Source organism: Rhamphochromis longiceps, linkage group LG16 (assembly GCF_057381845.1).
Source record: "Rhamphochromis longiceps isolate RC_006_pf linkage group LG16, R_longiceps_female_GT1.1, whole genome shotgun sequence".
NCBI classification, from domain to species: Eukaryota; Metazoa; Chordata; class Actinopteri; order Cichliformes; family Cichlidae; genus Rhamphochromis; species Rhamphochromis longiceps.
The window spans coordinates 28,902,406-28,926,195 of record NC_140572.1 but is presented as its reverse complement, the minus strand read 5'-3'; the positions used below and the strand labels follow the sequence as shown (position 1 = coordinate 28,926,195).

Here is a 23,790-nt window from a genome sequence, read left to right as displayed (position 1 = left end):
TTTCCAGTTTCCAAATAGTTTGATGCTCATCCACGTTGTCACATTAAATACCTGAATGCAAAATCTTTTAAGTGGTGAAATAAAGTCGATAGAAGTCTAAAAATACCCAGAGTGAACCTGCAAACTGTATCAGAGCAAAATTAAGTCAACAAGGACAAGCCATAAAACCATCGATTATTCGTAAAGCAACTTTATTGTTTAATAATAAGCATATTTTGGTACAAGTGGCACCATTTCAGCCTTTATTTCTCTCAAACTATACATGAAATGGATCCCCTTCGTAAAATTCAAACCAGATTATCATTGAGCCACAACAAAGTGAGATTACTTCAGGTTGCATGGGCACATATGAAGTCCAATTACCTGCATTGTGGAATCCATTGAAACAGAAAAAAATCCTGTGGGCGCCCAACAGTTAAAAGTACATGGAGGCAGCATTTGGAGGAAAAGGCAGGGGAGCAGTAGCTTAAGACTTGTTCAAAAAGGGGAGAAAAAAAAATACCAGAGTGGAGCTCATGGAGGGAACAACTGCATTGAAACAGAGCACATGCAAGACAAAAAGGAGGAACAAACATTTAGAAAAAGAAAGAAAAAAAAATAGTCCATGTACATTTATACACACAAAATACAAATGAGAATTTATTGACAGATGATAAAGACGCAAGTGCAAAAGTTTACAACATTTGTTCCAAAAGCCTCCACTCCTTTACCAACTCGCTTCTGTTTTCGTGAATATGTCAGGACAGTGAAAGAATATCTAATTCAAGGCTACTGTAGACAAGTTTCTGTGACGAACAACTTAACCAGCAGCCCTGTGATCGGTGCCTCGTGACTAAAGATTCCGTTTTAGCAGGAATGTTAGTACTGCACACACTGCTCTCATCCAGAGTCTCAGCTGATCTTAACTTAATAACCTAAACCAAGCCGTAAAGCTTCATCTTAACATTAAAACGCTACAGCTGTCCGCAGTCTGTGATGATGATCTTCTTTGTTGGAGGGCCTGCCTTTGAGCCCAGCTCTCCCATCTGCTGCACCACATCCATGCCATCCCGAACCCAGCCAAAAGCCACATGTTTGAAGTCCAGGTGTTCGGCTTTCTTCAGGGTTATGAAGAACTGCGAGTTGTTGGTGTCGCGTCCGCGATTTGCCATCGACAGGATGCCCGGGCCTGTGTGCCGGACATCAAAGTTCTCATCCTCAAACTTGTCGCCGTAAATGGACTTGCCTCCTGTGCCGTTATTCTTGGTGATGTCACCACCCTGAAAGACCAATGGAGCACTTGTTAGTGATGCTAGAGATTTTCTCCTGAGAGTTTTCTTTTAAACAACAGGACTGATTTGTCATGGCATCAATAAAATACTTCATACATCAAACTACAGAGCTGTGCTATGATTACAAACAGCAACCAGGGTGTATTTCTGTCAACCCAGAGTAAATTCCACTTTGTTGTAATCAAACAAGTTTTACATTCATCTGATCTTGAAAGTCCAAACCCTGATCTTTCCTCACCTGACACATGAAATCTGGTATGATCCTGTGGAAGATGGAGTCCCGCAGCCCGAAGCCTTTCTCACCAGTGCAGAGAGCTCTGAAGTTCTCTGCAGTTTTGGGTACAATATGGGAGAACAGCTCTATAGTGATTGTGCCCAGAGGTTGGCCATCAGCTGCCAGCTTGAGGAACACCTGTGGGTTAGTGTCTCTGGAGTGCTCCTGAATTCTGGACATCTGTGGCGAGCACAGAGACGAAGCATCACCATCAATTTGGCCCATCCGGTTCTGACACTCGCAGAAGGTCTTTTTGAAGGATTCGGCTATTTCAGGGGTTTTGAACTTGGCCGCCAGCTGCTCAATCACACCTTCGCCATCTAGATAATCAAAAAGGGGGCGAGGAGAAAGAGAGCAGGTGAAAAATAATCCCCATGTTGCCTTAATAAACACATGCAAGTGGTTTAAAAATCCAAGATGAATGATTATTAGTGAGTATTTACAGACAAATCACACAACGCAGCACAATACAACATCACATCAATGCTGTATGTATACCTGAGTAATCAGTGGCAGTCCAGATCAGTGCGTTCGCTGAGGCGTTCATGGGTTTGAGCTCCATCGCCTCTGAGATGTTGTGGTTGGCGCAAACCCGCAGCACCTGTTCTCTTCTCATCAGGATTCGGTAGAAATGTTTGGTTGGGTGGAAGAGGATCTTGATGTCACCGATGCCGCGCTCCTTCCACTGGCCGATATCCCGGTCCCATCGATACAGTTTGGCGCGCTCCTTGAACAGGATCTCCTCGTCCTCCTCTCCAGACTTTGTCTCCACCTGAGTGATAAATACAGTGATAAATACAATTTTATGGAAAATAAATACAAGTTTACTAATTGTACTAAAATGTTAGGGCTTAGCACATTTATGTACCTCGGGCAGAGATACTATGGGCTCAAAGTGAATGTCCACATTTTTAGGAGCTTCTTCTTCATCACTTCCCCCCTCATCAGCATTGGTTTTAGGCTGAGAGGTCACTGCAGATCCAAACACTGTTGCTCCAGCATTTGCCCATGAGAAATTAGCATCTACAATTTTTTTTTTTTTTTAAGAGGGAAAATTAAAATAATTAGCAGTGAAACAAAACAACAGTCCAGATAAACAACTGAAGAAAATGTTTAATGTTAAAGCCAACCTTTTGATCCGAATGCAAATCCATCTGTATTTTTGGCCAACTCAGCAAAAGAGAAGCCAGATGCATTGAAGCCAAAGGTGGAGAGGTCTGCAGCCAGAACAACAAAGACATTAAATACTTCCGTACTTCATAATAAGTCTGTGGAGGTGGTTGATGTTAGTAAAGCTGACATCCATCATGAACAACCCACATCACCCACTGCATGAGTATGTGAGTGGGCTGAGCAGCTCCTTTAGTCAGAGACTGAAACACCCTCGCTGCAGGAAGGAGCGCTTTCCCAGATCATTCATCCCAACAGCAGTTAGACTCTATAACTCCTCAATCACGATGTCATAAGTCACTGGACACTGAATATCCACGGTCACCACTTCATGTATAATGGACCTTCCATGACCTTCCAAGCTATATAGTTTATGTCCTCCGTATTTCCAACTATATCCATAATCATATAGTGTGTATGCTACCATTGTATATAGTGTATTATCTTACTTTTTTTCATTGATTGTACTTAATTGTATTTTTGTATTTCCTTCATATATCTGTACCTGAGCTGAGGTGACGCAAAAATTTCCCCGTTGTGGGATCAATAAAGTCTTATCTTATCTTAATAACTTCCCAGAAACATTCTGAGTATAAAAGAAACCCTCAGCTGAAATTCTGTCTGTGCAAAAATGTATTCAATATTTATCATCCAAACTAGCTCCTCATTTTAACATTTTATAAAAAAAATTTCATAACATTTCAAATTAAAGTTAAAAGTTGGAGCGAAAACCCATAAAGTATGTGGCTGAAGATGGAGAGTTATGTTTCATTTGAAAATACTTATGCCGTTTTTCACACTTTTTTACCTCGACTTGTTGTAGCAGTCAAAGATGCAGGTTTACTCTCAGTGTTGGACTCCAGCTCGACACTCTTCTTAGTTGAGAGGTCAATGGGAGAGCTGCTGCTTGGAGTTGCTGTGGTCTGTTTGTCTGCTGTAGATGTGCTGTCGGCAGCCTCTGCTCTGCTGGATGATGGCCCTGATGCTGGCATTTCAGGGGTCACAGCAGGACTGCTGGAGGCTTCGTTAGATTTGTCTAACTGAGCAACCTGATACACATTTCCAAATTAATAACATGTTCCAAATTAATACCCATCTTAAGATGCCTCTGAGTATTACTGACAGAGTAAAATAATTAATTTAAAAAGTTAACATTTGTTTGTTTTTTAAAAAACAAAAGTTGAGTTTTCTGCTTGTATAATCAGAATTATCTATGTAAATTCGGAGCCATTACCAGGACTTCATGTACTTTGCGGACTTCTGTCTCAAAGTCCTCAGGCTTATCCTGGTCCGGGTCGCTGTCTGTGGTGCTCAGGCCACAGAAGAAGGTGGGTGGAAGCTGGAGGCTTTTGGCTTTTTTCTCCTCCTCTGGTGTTGGCTTCTTTTCCCACACCACCTGACAGTCTGACTCTGAATGCAGCAAACAGCAAGTTTAGGCTCAAAATCAACATAACATTTATTAAGGTACACAAATTTTGGGCTGTATGGCTATAACAGATCGACATAAAACCCTTTAACATAGTAGCAGAATTAAACCAAACCAATTGTCTTTTGAAAAATGAGTTGGTTATAATAACATGTAACAGGGTTTAGACTACATACCATCACCACAAGCTGCAGTGTTCTTCTCAGGAGTATCAGGGTAGAGCTTTCCATTCAAGGCCTTCACTGCTGATTCGTAGTCTTCATCTGAAGTTTAAAACAAATGTTTCCTTTAATTATGTTTGCAAAGAAAATTATAGTGTTTGTTCAGACTTCAACCCATAATGAATTAAAGATTAAAGGCAATTTTGTATTCTCAGATTTAAAACCAAAGAGGCATTACTGAACTTTGATGTCAAAGGAGAACCCCCCCCTCCCAAACAAACAAACAAAAAGTCCAATAAGTCCTTTCTTAGCTTTCTGAATGGGACAGTTACTAGTTTGTCTTATAAAAGCAGAAATTACAGTTTCAAATAATAAAATTTAAATAAAAATTCACTCCAAATAACATGTTTTAATTAAGGTTAAGGTTCCACTTTGATATTTATGTCAGGACAGATGTATATCCTTATAGAGAAATACCGTGCACTACTGCTACCTTCTGGCTCTAATAACTCATTACATCATATGTGGGAGCAGTTCAAATATTCAAAATAAATTACCAATTATTAAAAAGAGTCATGTACATCTCTTATACCACCCTTATTTCTCAAAACTGTCAAATAAGGTGACATTTACCAGTGCCAGCAGCCCTTTGGCGTCACATTCATTTTTGCACTGGATACATTTTTTGGGGTTCAAAAGAAAGGAATAAAAACTGAAAAGCTAACAAAAAATGTCTATATAGCATCTATGTGCTATATTGTTATTTTAAACACTGGTATCCATTTCTGTCCAAAACTTTAGCATTCTCACTTTCTTACATCATCTCCTGGGAATGTTAACGATTCACAAATAAGCAGATTTATTTCAGCGAGTCATATGTCATATGTACAACCACTGATGTTCACTTTAACAAACCCTCGTTCCATATCTTGGGTCTCACCGTCAGTTTCGTCATCACTGATGTAGCCTGGTTCATTCTTGTAGCAGAAGAAGGTGATGGGCAGCTGGAGCTTCCTAGCTAAAGCTGCCTGCTCAGCTGTGGGTTCCCTGACGTACACAATCTCCACCTCCGAATCCTCATCAGACCTAGCACTGCTTCCCTCTGCCTGAGGGGATCCTATGATAGATGGATATGATAGGAGTAAACAAGTCAGGCTGGGAAAGAACTGTTGGAAGACAGGCCAAAATGTAAAAATTAAAAGCCTTTGCAACCACAGGTGTTAATTACACACACACACACACAAAATCATGCACAGCAAAACAGAACATCATGCATTTGATTTACAACAGTGAGACATGTTTTATAAGCAGAGGATTTCTGCATGGTCTCGTTTACACCACTTACTCTTGGACACATGGTATCGTAACATTAAACAGGATAAATACCTGAGCTTTAACTCTAATTAGCCTTTGCTGATTAGAGTTTCACTGCGAGAAATCAAACCAGATGAGGAATTACATTCCATGCTGTTGCTACAGACCCAGCACTAAAAATGGCACATGGGACGTTTGCACAGTACATTCCTCTCTAAAGCAACGCCCTTTGCTCTCAGCTCACCTTTCAGAAGACCTTTCTGGTGCTAGTCTAACTGCCCCACACTACAATTGTGGCATCGCTGTACTCTTTAATTCAGCCTCTCTGGTATATACAGGACATGAAATAAAGCGCAGTGTAAGACCTTCAATCCAGACTGAAGACTCATATGAAACAATAATATAAATATAAGTGAACATTTGTTTTTTGCCAAGTCAAATCAAAGAACCTACGTGTTTCACTTTTGTACAGATTGTCTATAAGAGATGGATGTAGCCACCATGAAGTCACTGACCAGTTTGTAAAGCTTCGAGTTGAGGTCCACACTTCTCTCCAAGTTGAGAAGTGTGGATCTAGCCATGATGCCACTTATTTGTTAAAGCCTCGAGCTGAGGACTTTCATCATCTAGGTGTTTTAAAGCTGAATGTGACAAAACAAGGATTTGATCTCGCTGCAAACCTGAATGCTCACTGGTCAACAATTTGTGGTTGACAGCTCTTTAATTGTGGTTAACCCTGCTCCAAAATTGACTTAATGTTGTAATTAGTACAATCTGATACTAGCAACTGAGCCCATAAAGGCATCAGGAAAGTGATTTTCTATTCAACCCCAAATCATTTTGAAACTACTGGGCGCCCCCTGGTGGCCACTAAATAGAAATCTGTAATGTTCTGTGTTGAAGTTGCTTTTAAGAAACCGTCCATCTTTTATACCAACTCACACAATTTGTACAAGTGCCTATACTTCACTGACACTTGGTCACTGAAAGCTGCTGGTCTGTTCCTGTTTTGACACCCGGTAACATAGACCAATTTCTAGATTGAATATATGAAACATGATGTTCAATGAGGCTAAAAACTAGCGACAGATCTTCAAGAAATTACTTACTGATGTCATAGATCAAGGGAGTAGTTGTAATTTTCCCCATTCAGGTCTACGCAATCCAAATTCTTTCCGCAACCAGAATAGTTGCCCCCTCCTGGTCAATGATTGACCACATTTAAGGCAGTTACATTTCAGCTTCACCCTTTAGACACAGGGGCTACCTCTATCTTTCATCTACTTTCAGCTAATATAAACAAAACTGCAAGCCACACTATGAAAATGACACTCATATGAAAAGATTGTTACATTTAATTCCAAGTTTAATTTTTTTCCTTAAATATTTCAGTGCTTTAAACACCATTTCCATGATGATTCAGATGAAATCAGATTAAATATTTTCTGCTTTTTTGCATTACTTCAGTACAAAACTATTTAATCTTGTGACACAAGTGCTACTTAAAGAACTACAATTAAAATTACTGAATGATAAAAACTGAAACCTTCACACACTTGGCATGCAACACATTAGCTTGACTGTTTTGCTTTTTTTTTTTTCCCTCCACTCCGTGCATCCAGGTTATTTCTTTGTAGTAGTAAGGGCCAGTCACGTGACAGCTGAGAAGTGTTAACACACACTGCAGTGATTAGAGTACCTGGGGTTTCAAATTGGGTGGTTGATGAGCTGGTCCAAAAAGCCATTGGGTTATCTTTGAAAAGCCTAAAATCCAGCCCTAAAGGATGGTGGGTTGTTGAGTGAAGAGAGACTAATTGTGAGGCTGGTGTCATAATCAGAAAATGCCAAAATTGACTGAAAAATGTGAAATACTGTAGCTGTGCAATGACTGATTTGATAACAGTGTTATTAACCCTATGGATATGTAAAATATGTGCAGTATAGTCATGTTTTGTCTCTAAAATTTCCACTAAATGTGCATGTTGCAAAACAAATATAAAAGGGGAGCATGTCGACGGAGGAAATACACGTTGTGTTCCAGTTAAAAATGAAAGGTGTGGGCAATGATGAAGCAGTGAGATGCAGATGAAATAGGACGATCGGGTAAAAATGAAATGAACTGAAACCGTTGAGACAATCATTCAAAAGTAATGCAAATATAATTCAGACACCCCTTTTTTATTCTTACCTTTCTCTGGGATTTTGAATGCAGGAACTTGAAGTGAAGTCTTGGCAGTATAACCAGAGCCGTTGGCTTTCAAACCAGATGCTGTAGATTGCTCGGGTTCAGAATGAGATTTAGGAGTGCCAAAAATCTTCTGAAGGGTATCAGTGCCAAAAACAAACTTTGGGGGAGACACCACAGTCTTTCCGGGATTGACAGGACTGTGTGATGCAGATGCACTTGATCCAGTGTCTGCAGGAAGCTCAGTACGTTCCTTAGTCGTCTCTTCAAGAACGGCAATGGCTGCTTTGCCACATACAGCTGGAGTGGTCTTTGCAGATCCTGGTGTTCCACTGTCTTGTGGTGGAACCACTCTAGATGTCGCTGGAGTCATGAGTTCTTTTTTTCCCTGAGCAACATTGGCTTCCTCAAAGACTTGTTTGAATGTATTTGCGGTTTCTTGCAGCTTGAATCTCACAGCCAGCTGCTCAAGCTTGCCCTCTCCTTCCTCAGCAAAGTCCAAAGCACTCCAGACCCAGGCCTTCTCTGCACCCTTCATAGGTTCCAGCTTCATGATTGGACTAATCCAGTGGTTGGCACAGATCTTCAGCACCTGATCCCTTCTCATTACCAACCTCGCTCGTTTATCGTTATAATTCTGCAAGATCTTCAGGTCTCCAATTCCTCTCTCCTTCCACTGTTTTGACTCTTTATCATAGCGATATAGTTTGGCTCTGTGACTGAAGACCACCTGCTCATTTTCCTCTCCTGTAGAAGTCTCCACCAAATCTGGCAAGGGGACCACAGGTTCAAAGTACTGGCCGTCCCGCTCTTCATCCTGGGTGACATCCTGCTCGTCATCAGTACCCACTGAAGCTCTGCTCTGGTTGAGCTTAGCAGGAGACTTTGAGGGGCTGATGCCAGGTTGAAAGCTAAAGCTGAACCCACCAGTGGATTCCCCGAAGCGGAATAGGTTCTTTCTCAGGGGGCTGCTGGCAAGAGGGGAGGCATAGACCGACGAGTCAGCCGTGTCATCTAAAGCATCTTCTCTGAGGTCGTAGTTGTCCCACTCCAAGGTAGGGCCGGTGGTGTCACCTTGGGGCTTGATTACAAGGCTTGAAATGTCACCAGCTGTTGCAATATCTCCCTGTGTGTCATTGTCTTTTATCTTTGTTTTCTCATCAGTCAAAAATGATTTCAGGTCTTTCAAACCAGACTTCATTTCCTCTGCCTTCTGAATGAGGTGTGCTGTTCTACCTGTGTCAACCAGCTTGTGGGGGGTTTGTAAAGGGATGTCCAAGAGAAGTCTCTGACACTCTTCAAACTTTTCCTTAAACTCCTGAGCAAGCTCAGGGCTTTTAAACTTGGCAGCTAACTGTTCGAGTTTAGCATCTCCATCAGAGAAGTCATTGGCCAACCAAATCCAGGCTTTGTCTGAGCCTGCCAGGGGTTTAAGGTTCATGGTGGTGGTGATCCAGTGGTTGGCACAAACCTTGAGAACTTGTTCTCTTCTCATCAGCACCCTTAGCCGACCATTTGTAGTGTTTTTCAGGAATTTGAGAACTCCCACACCACGCTCTTTCCATTGACTGGTACCCACATCAAATCTAAACAGTTTGACACGCTGAGAGTAAAGAACCTGTTCATCCTCCTCCCCAGTTACCAGGTCCACCTTCTCAGGCATCTGGATCACTGGTTCAAACTGGATGTCATCATTTTCCTCTGTTTTATACATATCATCATCCTCCAGTTCATTTGAGGCTTCTGTCTTGGTGGGGGTTGCTTGGAATGATGTGAACAACTGCTCACCAGCTCCAGAGAAACCTTTGAATTCTGGATCTTTCGTGCCAAACTGAAAGTTTCCTCCAGCAGATTTAGCCAAGTCTGCAAAACTGAACGCATTTGCTTTTCCAGATATTAATGGATTTTGTTCTTCCTCCGTTTGCTCTACTGAGGGTGTAGAAACAGTTTCTTTCTCCTTGTGCTTGTCAGCTATACTTTTGAGCATACTGGAGGCTGACCCAGTTTGAGTCTGATTATCATTTGAAGGGGATTCTTTTGGAGGGTCTTGAACACCAAACTTGAAGCCACCAGGCCCAATGGGCATTGAAAAAGAGAAGCTTGACGAACTGATTGTGCTAGATCCAGTCTGGGGAGCTTCAAATTTGAAAGAAGCAGGTGAGCTTTTATCTTTGCTCTGACCAAACTGAAAGGTGCCCCCACTTACAAAAGGTATTGTAAATCCAGTTCCAACAGGCTGACTTGACGGACTCTTTGTTCCAAAGGTAAATTTTGAGGACGACAATGAGGAACTAGTGCTGCTTGTGCTTTTAGCGTTAGGATTTAGGGTCTGACAGGACACACATTTATCAGCAGAGGCTTCGTTTCTCACGAGACAAGTGTCGCAGTCCCATTCTCCATCCTTCTTACCAAATCTAGCTGCTAAAGATGCATTCTCATTTGGAGCTTTGCAGGAAACACATTCAGCAGCTGATGCATCATTTCTGACCAGACAGGCATTGCAATCCCATTGTCCATCTTTCTTTGCTTGTGGTCCCGACACTGTTGGAAGATTTGACCCTAATGAAGCCCCCTCTGTTGGCTTAGCAGCAGGGTTTGGACTTCCACAGGATACACATTTACCAGCAGAGGCTTCATTTCTTACTTCACACACATCACAATCCCACTGTCCAGGCTTCTTACTAAACTTGGCAGCAACCCCAGCAGAGTCAACACTGGACAGAACAGGTTGTGCTGCAGGTGCACCAGCAGCTGGTGCAGCTTGTGCTGCGGCAGCTGTTTTAGCCGAGGGTTTAAGAGCTTTGCAAGAAACACAACTGTCTACATTGGCCTCATTTTTTATAGAACATGATTCACAGTCCCACTGCCCTGGTTTGCTGGTAAGTAGGGCTCCAAAGCCACCAAATGTACTGGAACCAGTGTCTGCAGATTTTGAGGAGCTGAGACCGAATGTGAATGAAGAGGCTTCAGAAGATCCAAAACCACCAAATCCAGTAAATGTGGAGCCAGAACTACTTGGTTTTGCTGAATCAGTGCCAAATTTGAATGTAAAAGAACTAGGTTTAACTTCCCCAGCAGCCTGAATGTCTGGCTTTGAAGAGGCGTTGGGATTAGGGCTTTGACAGGATACACACCGTACATCTGTGGGTTTATTTCTTACACAGCACACAGAGCATTCCCATTCTCCTTCTTTCAGTGCAAACTGGGCTGCAATCGATTCAGAATCTTTCACGGTTTTTTCTTTCCTCTCCTGTTGATTTGTCTTGTCAAGTGATTTGAGTACAATCTTCTGGGCTTCCTCAAACTTGGCTTTGAAAAGTGCTGCCTCATCTACAGTTTTGAAACGGATGGCCAGCTGTTCAGGTTTAGGCTCCTCATCTGCATAATCAATAGCATTCCATACCCAAGATTTATCAGAGCCGGCATTTGGTTTCAGCAACATATCTGGTGTTATGTAGTGATTTGCACAGATCTTAAGGACCTGTTCCCTTCTCATTAAGAGGCGGACCTTGCCTTTAGTGCTGTGTTTTAAGATTTTAACATTGCCGATGCCCCGTTCCTTCCACTCTTTTGTCTCCGTGTCAAATCGATACAATTTTGCCCTGGTGCAGAAAATCTCTTCCTCTTCTTCCTCACCCGTTTTCACATCTACCTTATCGGGAAGAGGGACAATAGGTTCAAAGTGAGGCCCATCTTCATCCTCCTCAGCATGAGTACTATCATTGTCACTCTCCCCTGCCCGTTCCTGCTCTGCTGTAGGCTTTGACATTCCAAACGCTGGCTTGGACATGTCCCCAAATTGAAATGGTTGATCCACCTTCCCAAACAGGCCTCCAGCAGCTGTGCTCTGTGCAGAATCAACAAATGAAAAGCTGGTAACATTTTTGTTTCCAAAGGTGAAGATGCCCGTTTGGGTGGTGGGCTGCTCCTGAGTTTGTGGTTTCTCTGGAACGGTGTCTGTTTTACTGGGAATGTCTGATGTGAGAAGGCCAAGCAAACTTTCACTGTGCTTATTTTGAGAAGCTGAGAATGTAAAATCACCATCATTGGATTTAAAATTGGAGTTGAATTTAAAAGCAGGCGAGGGTGTTGACTGGGCAGTTACACCTGTACCAAAACTAGGCACTCTGGGCACTTCAGTGGGTGCCTGCTGGCTGAAGGAGAGCTTTCCAAAGTCCATGGGCTTTCCCTCAATGTTCTTTGGTTGTTGAACTGGGACTACAGGTGGCTTGGTGAAATAGCCAGGTTCAGGTAAGGTAGGGTTACTGGTTTGTTGGGTAACACTCTGGCCATAAAAATCTTCACCATAGGGTGAAAGAAGACTTGTGGCTGGTGATTCAAACCGTAGAGGTGCACCAAAGACTTGTTCTTGAGGAGGGTAGATGCAGGCTGGGGCTGTCTGCAGTGGAGGTGTATGCGTGGGCTGCTGGTAGGCATACATATTGTGCTGAGGTGGCATGCGGTTTACGCCATACATTGGGGTCTGTGTAAAGAGAGTAAAAATAAACTTAACAAACTCCTTTTTTTTTTTTTTTAAAGCATTAAAGCTTGTTCAGCATTAAAATGATGATTACCTTGGTGGGGGTTACATTTGCTGCTGTGCGCAAGAGATACTGAGAGTTGTATGCTTGTGACTGATTGTAGTACACAGAGGGGCCTGTGGTGGCAACTTAAAAAAAAGAAAGAAAGAAAAGAAAAAAGACATGCAAAAATGTTTTATGTCACTAAACTGCTTTGGTAAATTAAATCTTGTGTTTAAATATAAAATTAATCATGTTTCAGATCCGCGTATCATACTGACCTGTTAGGGGGGCTCCATGATAGGACTGAACCGGGGTAAATGGTTCCTGCAGGCCCTCAGCCCCGTAAGTCTCGCCATACATTTTATGATGAGGAGAAACTGTAGTGCCTGATGAGTTGTGTCTCAGATCATGAACCTCATTCTGTAAAACAGGAGCATCATGTGAACTCAATCTGAAATGTATTGATTTAATCCAAACTGAAAGTAACACAACAAGTAACAGTGATCACAGTTTAAAAACAAGGGACAATGTTACAAAATATTATCTTAAAAATGAATTCTGACCTTAAGGGCTTCTACTTGCTGACACAACATCTGAAGGAGACTCTTCTGGTCCTCCACCCAATGAGGTTGTGTTTTGGGAGAAATCTAAAGAAAGGATGTGAATGAATTATAAAGGTAATTGATTTTTGTGTTTGACTAAAAACACAAAAACTGAGTCATTTAAATAAATAACAACATGGACCTACCAGTCTTTTTGAAGGAGAAACAATGCTTTTGTTTGGAGAGGGAGTGGAGAACTTAATGTGGGATATGGTTGCACTAGTTTCGCCAAGATGAGCAGGGCTGGAGTGGGCTGGTCCTCTTAGGCCCCCCTCTTCCTTCTCATCCTCTTCATCCATGACCTCCCCGTTCTCCCCCAGCTGCTGGTTCACATCATTTAGGAGGTCCACAACTTCCTCCATAGAGACAGGCAGCTGGGAAAGAAAAAGTTTTGACTTTAATTTCACACTGCTTCTACTTTAGCAAAAAACAAACAAACAAAACAAAATAAAGTGTCACAAGTTAAACATCAGTCGTACAAATTTATAGTTTTTGTTTTTTGATTCTTCCAAATTGGGACTTACCTTTTCAATGTCATCTGCATTGGCGCTGTAGATCTTTGACAGATATGCCCTGAACTTTCTCAAGAACATGATGCACCTGTCTTGAGTCTCCTCAACACCATTGCTGGCCTCTTCTGACAGCCGCTGATATATCTGCCAAAAAATAAATAAATAAATAAATAAAAAATAAATCACTATACACTCTAGAATATAACACCTCTACAAGTGTTAGAACCACTAACTTGAAACATCTGAAACCACATAACAGTGGACTATATGAAAATCTGTTTTTTTAATTTTTTGTTTTTAAGAGAGACTTGGACACAAATGTGTCTTTAAAAAAAACAAAAAAAAACAACAACAAAAAACCCCAAAACCAAACAAAAACCATAGTACCCAAGTGCTTCTTGTGGTGTGAACAATAAATCCAGGTATATATTTTTTATGCTTACCTGAGCTAAATGCCATATGGAGGACATGTTATTGATACTTTCCAAGGTAGAAATGGCCTCCTCGGTTTTCCCTTCAATGTCAAGAAGAACTGCATATGCTATCCTTGCTTCCTCTTCATAACTTTTCACAGAAGAAATCTGAAAGGAAGATCATTAAACAGAGAGGTAAACTCAGACTGATTTTCAGGTATAGCTGAAAGTGTCAAGGTCTTTAGGGACTAAACCTGAGGCTAAACATGACAACTACTTGGATGCAAAAAGAAATGAGAACATTATTAACCTGAATATCTTTGGAGGGAAAGTGTATAAAGAGAGGGTCAAGAGGTTCTGGTATACTGCGTCTGTTTTTGATCTTCTCCAGCAGTGGAAGGGCAACTTTCCAGTAGTGGACACTGCGGCCAATGTACTCCTTCTGGTCATAGTAGGAGTTCACTCCATCCCCCTGGTTATTAAAAAACAAACAAAACAAAAAAAACCACACAGAAATTGAGTCTGGCACAGGAGCAGAATGGTACACAGAAGCCTTTTGTCACAACTCATTTCTTAGTGGTTTTAAATCCAGCAGACACGCAGCCAAAGAAGTGGCACATGTGGCTGTTTGGACATCTTGCACTTAATTCTGTTTAGCAGCTGCAGACTGAGTGACAGAAAGGAGCAGGTGTGAAAGCCGAGAGAGCTCTGAGTTACCTACATGCTTTTAACTGTCAGTGCAGCTTGTGACGGTAGATGACTGCTGTCTTTTTAAAGCATATGGACTTACTTACTAATAAAGTAAGTATTAAATAAAGGAAGTTGATGACATTAATGCAGCACAGTCAGAATATGCTGGTTTTCCCATTAGAAGCTACAATACAAGGGGTACAAAGGTACAAGGGACTTTCTAAATGCCTTATTTTATAAAAAAGCATTCAAAAAGAGATACATTAGAATTTTAATCACTTTACCATCCTGCAACTCACTGAGTTTAAGCAAACAGTGTATGCATCTGTGTGTGTTTCTGTACCGTCTGGCTAAGACACTGAGCCCAGTGGATGACCAGTGCTGGTTGAAGCCCATGTTTTTCTCCAGCTCTCAATGTGCTCAGCCCATGCTGCACAATCATTCGTAGCTTTCCTGACACACCAGGTCTGCAAAGCAAAAGGCCACACATCAAAAACACTGAATATATGAACATAGCCAATAATGGGACTATAAATTAATTGCAGTTAAATGTTAATGTACTGTTTTGATAGGTTCATATCGCTTATTGAAATGAAATGAGGTTTTAGAAATGTATTTTTAATGAGTTTAGCCCTGTTAAGTACAGTTTTCTAAGATTTAAAACAGACTACAGATAGTGACCACTGATTTGAACCATTTTGGGAAAATACTGAGGAAAATAAATGGCTAAATCCATCAAAAAACAATTTGAAAACCAGAATAGAGAGTTGTTATGCAATTATATAAATCACAGAGCTAAACATACAGGAACAAGACAACACTAATTTGAAACAAACTAGATTCAAATCGGGAGAGATCCTCAAAATAGTGTTTAAATCAGTTTAAGTAAACACAACATAACCAATCATATCCCTTTTGCTTATGCAATAGTTCTGGATGTTTTTCCATTTGGCTCTCGACAGCACTAGAACTCACGCTGCTCGCTTGTGAATGAGGCTGTAGATGGCATCCCACCACTCCCTCTGTCTGTCAGTGGTCAAGAGGCGGAGGAGAGGAAGAGGGAGGCAACGAGGCTCAAAGAGCTGTTGTGACTGATTGACTCCAGCATTGATCTTTGCCGTCCTCTGAAGCTGACAGTGGCTACAGAACACCACACCATATAGAAACACCTTGATGGAGCAAACACAAGAGAAAAAAAAACTTTAATACTGAAAGAAATACCAGAACAAAACTGTGTTTATAAATTAAAAGCAGTGCTGTTGGCTTGTTGAAGTTTCATTTTACTTAATTTTGTCTCCTAAGACTTTTGCACAGCCTGCTGTAATAAAGTGCCAACATAAGTTCATGAAAATGAACCAAAATGCAACAGAAAAACTCCAGAAGTCCAAGATCCAGATTTTCTCTCAAGTAAAACCTTTTATCTATTCATACATTTTTCTGTGCTTTGGCCAGGAGGAGGTTTACAGAGTATGTTAGACCAGTACACACAGAGCAGGAGCAGCACCACCTTACCTCTAGGTCCAGCAGGCAGATTGACTCTGGCGCATTGGTATCTAGTTTAGAGGTTTCCAGCGTAAGCCGAGGAAAGAGCTGCTGTAGCCATTCCCGCAGCGGTGGTCTTTGGTCCAGAAGGTTCCACTGGAGTCCCAACCAGCTCAGATGTTGCAACTGACCACTGTGGAGCAAGATGGAGCCTAAAGAGAAAGCAGCAAAGTTATTATACTACTCACTACTAAATGCTTCTTTAATTTCAGGGGAAAACAAACAAACAAAACAGTTTTTTTTAGTATTCAGGTAGCTAACTGGTTCGTACCAGTGTCCCATTTGGCCATTTGAGAGAGCTCTGGAGCCATGGCAGTAAGGGAATGAATGTCATCATTGGCGATAAAAGATAATCCAGCAGAGGCCTGCGGACCCCGCAGGAGGTCAAACAGGGAGTCCTGACCACTCCGGTTCCCGAAAGCTTCCACCACCTACCAAGAGAAAAATAATTAAACACTGACGCACGAATGATTGATGTTCATGTTGACATAAGAACACTTCAGTGAGAATCATGTGAAATCACATATAACCAAGGTCAGACCTCACTGATCAAGGCAGATGAATCTGTACTCAGATTGAACAACATGTGGCCGGCCTGGCTCTGTCGGTCATTCGCCAGCAGCTCCAGAAACTGTGGGGCGGTCTGATCTCTTTTGGTCACTTTTGTCTTTGGTCTGGGGACCTGGAGGAAAAACAAACTTTAATTAAAACAAACAAAAACAAAACTGCAAAGCGTTCACTGAAAGACCACGACTAGGTCCTGAACAAGTTTATAGAACTGTTAAGTCCTTTACCCTTTGCAAGTCAGGCAAAAAAAAGGTAAAAGGGACAGCACAGTTGCACGATGGTACAACTACTGGAATATATTTAAAGTAACAACAACATAAGTAAATGAATCTGCTCATTTGGTGTCTCACTACCTGATATGCCAGTAAGTAGCACAGTGCAGCCAGGTCACGAACAGCCCTCCAGGTTTGTTGGCGATCCTGAGCCAGCTTAAGCAGCAGCGTGCCTGCATGCAGGTAGAGGTGCCCTCTCATCTCCACAAACACCTCAAGGAGCTCGTCTGCACTGCGGCCTGCAACGCTGCTCACTTCCTGCATAGCTTGGTCAAACCTACAAGCACAATGCAGATGAACAGTTTACAAAAAAGTTGGAATGCTAAAAACACAACTAACAACAACAATGTTAGCCTTTGTTGAAACAGCTGCAACAATTAGCCTTTTTGACTTGTAAATAATCAAAGCTTGAGACTTATTTGCTTCTCTTACCTGTAGATCAGGTGCAAACAACCTGTTACACCTAAACAGACTGAACTTTTACTAAAGACCAGAACTTAATGTGATTCAATTACATTTTATGAGGTTGGCAAGGTTTTCTGACATCAGTAATGTTTGAGGAAAAGAATCTGAATGTTAACTTTTAACCATATAACTTTGTTTTTTTAAAACTTTACTACAAGGACACGTGGTCACCAGAATACACGGGAGAGATTAGGTTGTAAATTACTCCTTAATTTAAAAAACAAAACAAAAAAAGGCCCCAGATTTTAGTCCAGTTCTCTTGAACAATCCAGGACCCAACTTACTCTTTAAGTGCATCTACACTTGGCTGCACGCTGCTTTCAGATAGTGTGATTCTCAGCAGGCTGCAGCGGGCCAACAACAGCTCTCTCCGAATACATCGACTCATCTTCTCATTGCTGAGCTGAGCCAGGTACTCCTGAAACACAGGTCATCCATTCTTTAGAAAAGTTTATGCACTTATAAAGGTGGGAGGATGAGTATAAGGCCCAAAATAGAAGTACTTAAAGCATACTGGTCCCGCCTATTCAGGTACACTTTAATTTAGCAGGACACTAGTGCAAAGTCCATACTAACCTGCAGTGTGCACACCACCTCAGTGTACCAGTCCAGACTGTTGCACAGCATGGCTCTTTTCTCAGCAGCCAGGCAGTGTTTAACAGCCTCTTCCAGCCGGCCATCCTGACGGAACAGCTGAACCAACTTCACGTTCACGTGGGCGTCAGCCGGCCGCGCTGCCAGCTCGGTCTGAAGGAGGTCGAACAACTGGTTCCAACCCTGCTGACCCTGACGACTCAACAGGCGCTCCTAAAAGCAGCAGTGGCAATGAACAGAAGACATTCAGTGTGGCATTCTTTCTACTTTTAATTAAGTTGTACCCTCTTCTTCGACTGTTTTTGTAAACCTAAATGACATTAAAACTCCCACTCATTTTAATTTAAGAATATTAAGCAAAGTGATGGACGGATCAGGCTGGGAACTAGACAACAGTTTGTTAAACAACCTAAAATAGTGGGATCAAATGACTTCACAGCTGACAAAGGCAATGTTTAGTGAATGTTACTGGAGCTAAAGAAGAAAGGAGGAGCTTCACCTTAAGGTTGAAAACTGCCGGGTTTCCTGGTAGCAGCTTTGCAGCTTTCTCCACCCAAAACTCTGCCCTGCTGTCACACTCCTGCTTACTGACAAGCAGCTCTGCAACCTTCAGCACCAGGTCTTTCTGGGCTGGATTCAAATCCACCGACCGCTGCAATAGAAGCGAAGAAAAACATTTAGTCTGAAGCTGAACATATGCATCAAAAGCTCTGCCAGTTTTTTCTCTCTCCCTGCTTTACGAATTAAAAACTCATCACCTCCTCTTCTTTCTCACACTGTGCTGATTATTAATTTCTTTATTACAGCAGCAACTGGAGCCGTTTACGTCCAAGAAACAGGTTGCACTACAGTCAGCCAACTGTGCATAAAAAAAAAAAAAAAAAAACAAAACTGTTTTAAGTGGGCCATTTTCACTTCCCACAGGTGGACAGAGCACAGCTTGAGTGCATTTAAAAAGATTGGAAATGTACAGCAATTATATAGCTGATAGTGTTTTGATGAGTCTCAGCACCGACTCTGAATCACTTTGTTTCAGCTCATTAACTGAGAACCAGCTTCATTACAGTACACATCAGTTTTAGTGTTCAGGTGCAAATGAATCAGTAAAAAACTCCCTCAAGGTGAGTTTAATGTTCTTAAAAGTTACTGCTACAAGAAGGGAGAGCAAATAAATCACAGTTTATTTTTCTCAATTTTCTGTCATCATTCATCTTCTAGATTTGATGCTATAGCAATAAAACCCTAACAGTGCCTTTGGGAAGCTGATTATTGATTCCTGAATGTCAGAGAGAGCTTGGTGATTCATCTTTTAAAAAGTAAAACAACAAAGAGCATTTAGCATTCAGTTTGATAGACTACCCAGTGCATTTTATATTTAAAAAAAAAAAAAAAAAAAAAGGAAAAGAAACACACACCAAAAGGCAGACAGAAATCACATCTAAAGCCTTGTTGTTTGCTGTGGGAAATTACCCATAGTAACAAAGAGGATACTTATTTTTAACTTTTTTTTTTTTTTTATACGCATTCATCACAACTAACCAAATTTATTCAAAGTGCATGTGGGTAATTTCCCTTTCGTGTCCAGGTAAATATACGAGTTTGGTTGGTCCATTTAAATTGGTGTGAGCATGAATCAGCAGTTGCACCGACAGCACTTACAGAGCAGTTTTTAAACCCACACACATATTCACTTATGTACATAGACAATTGGAGGAATTTTAGGTCAATCATCTTTCTGATTTCTCAAACAAAAGGAAGCTGAATCTGAAAATCAAAGATTGCAACTGACAGCAAATACGGGGTTTGTGGAAGCTGTTCATCATTTTGTCATTTAAACAATATTTCCTCATTTCATACCTGAATCTTATGATTTCTTAAACCACATTCTGACACACTTTTAAAGGGAGAAATGCTTCCACTAAGATGTTCTTTTTACCTTGTAACATCCAACTGCTTTGTTGATGTCTCCCTCTCTCTCGTAGAGCTGTCCAAGGAACTTGTGTGCTTTAGGATCCCTCTCCTGGACCTTGAGATAGTCTGACACATGCCTAGGAAAAGCATGAAAGACAGGAATTACAAACAATATAGCGACACACAAGCATTGGGTCAAAACACTGGAGAGGCTCACATGCTTACCTTTTTGCAAGATCATATTCCTTTGCTTCAAAGTACAATTTAGCAAATAAAAACCCTTTGACTGGCTTCTGTGGAGAGAAAAAAAAATATGTGGACCAGGATGAGGAAATGGATTCATCTTGTTATGATAGTGAGAAGATGCAATTACACATGTCCTGAAGAGTTATCTGGCTTACTGGGATTTAAATACTCACCAGTACTCAGTACCTGCTTAGTAACTATACCCAAACTCAAAGGCCCATTTTTAGCCATACAAAAAAACAAAACAAAAAATCCTGCAGATGGAGCTGCCAATGCCTAGTTAAATCATGCCCATCCATAATTTTTTATAGATGGTTCAAGTAGTTTGTGAAGTGGGAATACATCAGAATAGTGAAAGATATTTTTGTTCATTATCTAGTTTTGATCAAGTGATCAGCTTTGTGGTATTTACACACCCCACCCCCACAAAAAGGAAAAAAAAACAAAAAAACAAACAAACCAAAACATCTTTTATCCTGAGGAATTAACTAAAATGTAGTTTTGGGAAATTATTCCTCCCAGGGGCTAAAGTTAGTAACATCTTAGCCATCGTGATTACAGCATTACCCATTGTCAGATTTACTGCTAGCTTCTCCTACCCACCACACTACAACTATTATCACTGACTTTTTCAGTGTCAGGTGAACAACGTAGAATAAGTTGATAGTAGATAGTGCTCTTCTGGCTATTCCACAGACCCATTTCAAAACAAAGAGGGATCACGCAATCCAAACCTTAGCGTCAAAACTGTGGAACAGTTTACCTTTCCCTCTACGCACTATGATGCTTCTTTATAATAAAAAATAAAAAGCTGAAAATTCATCTATTTAGACAGGCAATTGGGTAATGCTCTTGTGCAATACGTTGTTTTTGTCTGATGTATTTTTAAATTCCCTGTAACGCACTTTTTAAAAATAGATTCCCGTCTTAAAAAGTCCTTCATAATTACATTTTACTTACAAATCACAAAAACATTTAATTTCTGTATGTTTGTTTAGGAATGCATTTTGCTGATAAGAATACAGGTTTAAGCTCTGAACAGCATGACACCCAATCTTGTGATTTAATTCTTCAGGCAAATGTCTCCAGACTACACACACTACTGTACACAACAAAATGCACAAGTATGTGTAGTAGTGCGAATCTATTGTCAAACAAAACTACATTTTTGGCTTTACTGGTGCAACTCTACAAATACCATTGGGCTAGACTGTTAATCTTACAATACCAAGGTTTCTCCTGACTGAAAACAAGCCTCTGGGAGGGTGACTATGCATGTAAGCACAACGGGTGGCCTAACTTTTTACTTTTTCTATACATTGTTACCTGTATATACACGAACTTCAGTTGCTTATGTATATAGGACCACTGTCTTCCTTTTATACTTTATATTCCCCTTGCTCTAGGAGCTGTAACACCCAAATTTGTCATTCGTGGGATAATAAAGGTTTATTCTATTCTAGAGGTCCGTGCATTTTTTTTAATTACTTTTGATCTTAAGCACACAAAGTGTATTCTAAGCTTGAGTACATTAAACCACACACACTACATCAATAAAAAAAAAAACAACAACACAATCCTGATGACTTTACTTTGATGTAAGACCAAAATATCGTTGGAATTACGCAAAAACAAAACCCTGACTAGGTAAAGCAACTTGAGAGCATGGTTAGGACCACTGACCACATAGCACCACATTTACTCAAGTAATTGACTGATCGACTAGCATATTATGCTGCCATGGTGTAGGTGTAGATATGTATAAGCAATTAAACCAACATTTTCAGCTGCAACATTAAAAAGATATCTACAAAACAAATGATCAAGATCTCATAATAACACCAGCATATATTTCTGTATTCTTTGTCATTTCAGTACACTTTCGAACTAATCACTATTAGTTAAGCCACTTTCAGACTGTTGATAAGCCCGAATTCTGATGCATTCAATGTTTTCTTACACTGCATTTATTTCTCATTAAATATTCTGATTTTCTGTGGGTGCAGCAGTTTCCCCCGTCACATCCGATCCAAATAAATAAACGAATAAACAATACTTAAAAAGAACGAAAACAAATCAAGAAACGTTGGAACTGTGCCTGATTAACAGACAAGTCTGTTTGCAATTATGCTAAAACCACCAGTTTTTGAACAAAGTTAGGCTTGCTGCTCCTGATACAATGAAGCAACGAGCATTTTTAATTGTTGTCTGAACCGAAACCTCGCTTTTCCAGAGAAATGAAACTTGCACACCCTATCCAACTAGCTTTGTCTCGCTGTCGTGGCTAACTAGCATAGCTGATTAGCTGGCGCTGTTCAAGGGATCCCATGCCGCGCATTTTCCCGAGTATAAAGGGGAGGACACGACGGGGCGTCATCACGCCGGCCGGTTAGCTATAGTCTTTAAGACTATCCGGGGGACGGGGGTTATACAGAGAACGATATATGAGTCAACCGAAATACCGTCATCATAATCAAAAAAGCAACGAGTGCTCATTGAACATGTGAACAGGTCGTACCTCATACCGGCTGATCTGACATGATGGCAGCAGCATGCTAACGTTAGCCTCGGCGGGCTTAACTTACCTCTTTGAGTGAGGGAGAGGAACTCTGCACAGAGGAAACGTAACGGTCCACTTCAGCCTTACTTCGCCGCATAGCTTCCAAGGTCAGGGGCTTCTACAGCGGCTGAATGTGATACATAGAAAACCAGAAATTCACTAAATATTTAAAACAAAACTGACGCGAACATCAGCTCGCCTGACGTAAACTCCCCATGATGGTATTGCGCAGTCTCAATGCCGTCAAACGGCAGCTGTCACGTGACTTCTTAACCAATGAGAACAAGAATTCAGTTTGACGCAGACTGACGCATTTCAGTTTGAAGGGTTCTGTTACAAATACCTGAAAATCCTCATTTCTCCAACAATTAAGCCATAATCCTTAATTTGCTAAATATTTTGGCTAACTTTTGTTACATAAATTAAATTAAACAAACAGATATTTAAACCATGTATATGTGTAACCAATACTATTAACTTAAACAAATCATGCTATATCATGTCCATTTGTATAGGCTGATACCTTTGCAGATTTTTCCTGTCTGTTTCTGTTGTTAAGCTTCAGTCAAGTATTTTGTATTTAAGAACACTTTTTAGTCACCTGTTTTATTCCAAAGTGTTCTCATCAAAACCTCTGCACATGTGAATGAGTAGCAGTTGTCGAGGAAAAGCTGTGATATGCAATGCCCATTTGAACTTTATCAGCTACACACACATTCATCACCCATTATGAACTGAGCATCAGAATGGAGAAGTGATTTGGGTGACTGGTTGTTGGTGCCAGATGGAGTCAACTGAGTATGATTTCAGAAACTGATTATCTACTAGGATTTTTACACATAACCACATCTAAGATTGACTAACAATAGTCAGAAAAAGAAAAGTCTTCAATGTTCCATTGCACAACAACTATAAAAAAGATTCCGATTCTTGTGATGCTGTAATGGTAATTATAGGCACACTTGGGGCCCTTTTGTACCAACTCAGTATTGCTGAAATGCAGCAGTCTTAAGTATTGTTGCTAATCATGTCCATGCACCTCTCTTCTGATGGTTGCTTTCAGTAGCATGACTCTCCTTGTCTCCTTCTCAA

At 40.9% G+C, this 23,790-nt stretch overlaps 1 protein-coding gene across 3 annotated transcripts; it reads right to left on the bottom strand.

Moving 5' to 3' along the window:
• Positions 1–172: 172 nt before the first annotated feature.
• On the bottom strand, positions 173–22,935 carry ranbp2 (RAN binding protein 2). 3 transcript variants are annotated; one of them, XM_085384276.1, is made up of 30 exons: positions 22,724–22,935; positions 20,118–20,185; positions 19,918–20,029; positions 18,481–18,633; positions 17,964–18,194; positions 17,672–17,805; positions 17,004–17,199; positions 16,625–16,765; positions 16,355–16,514; positions 16,054–16,235; positions 15,517–15,710; positions 14,885–15,008; positions 14,162–14,323; positions 13,882–14,019; positions 13,451–13,582; positions 13,073–13,300; positions 12,888–12,971; positions 12,603–12,744; positions 12,376–12,470; positions 7,805–12,284; positions 7,316–7,393; positions 5,243–5,419; positions 4,318–4,404; positions 3,950–4,125; positions 3,524–3,764; positions 2,676–2,762; positions 2,414–2,568; positions 2,044–2,317; positions 1,510–1,865; positions 173–1,259 (listed from the first exon to the last, which is right to left on the bottom strand). In XM_085384276.1, exons 1-30 carry the CDS (start codon positions 22,793–22,795, stop codon positions 954–956), a joined length of 9,165 nt encoding a protein of 3,054 aa, XP_085240402.1. In that variant the 5' UTR covers positions 22,796–22,935; the 3' UTR covers positions 173–953. The 3 variants fall into 3 exon arrangements, with proteins under 3 accessions (XP_085240402.1, XP_085240403.1, XP_085240404.1); XM_085384277.1 differs by having other exon boundaries at positions 12,376–12,458; XM_085384278.1 differs by lacking the exon at positions 7,316–7,393.
• Between the last annotated feature and the right edge of the window lie 855 nt (positions 22,936–23,790).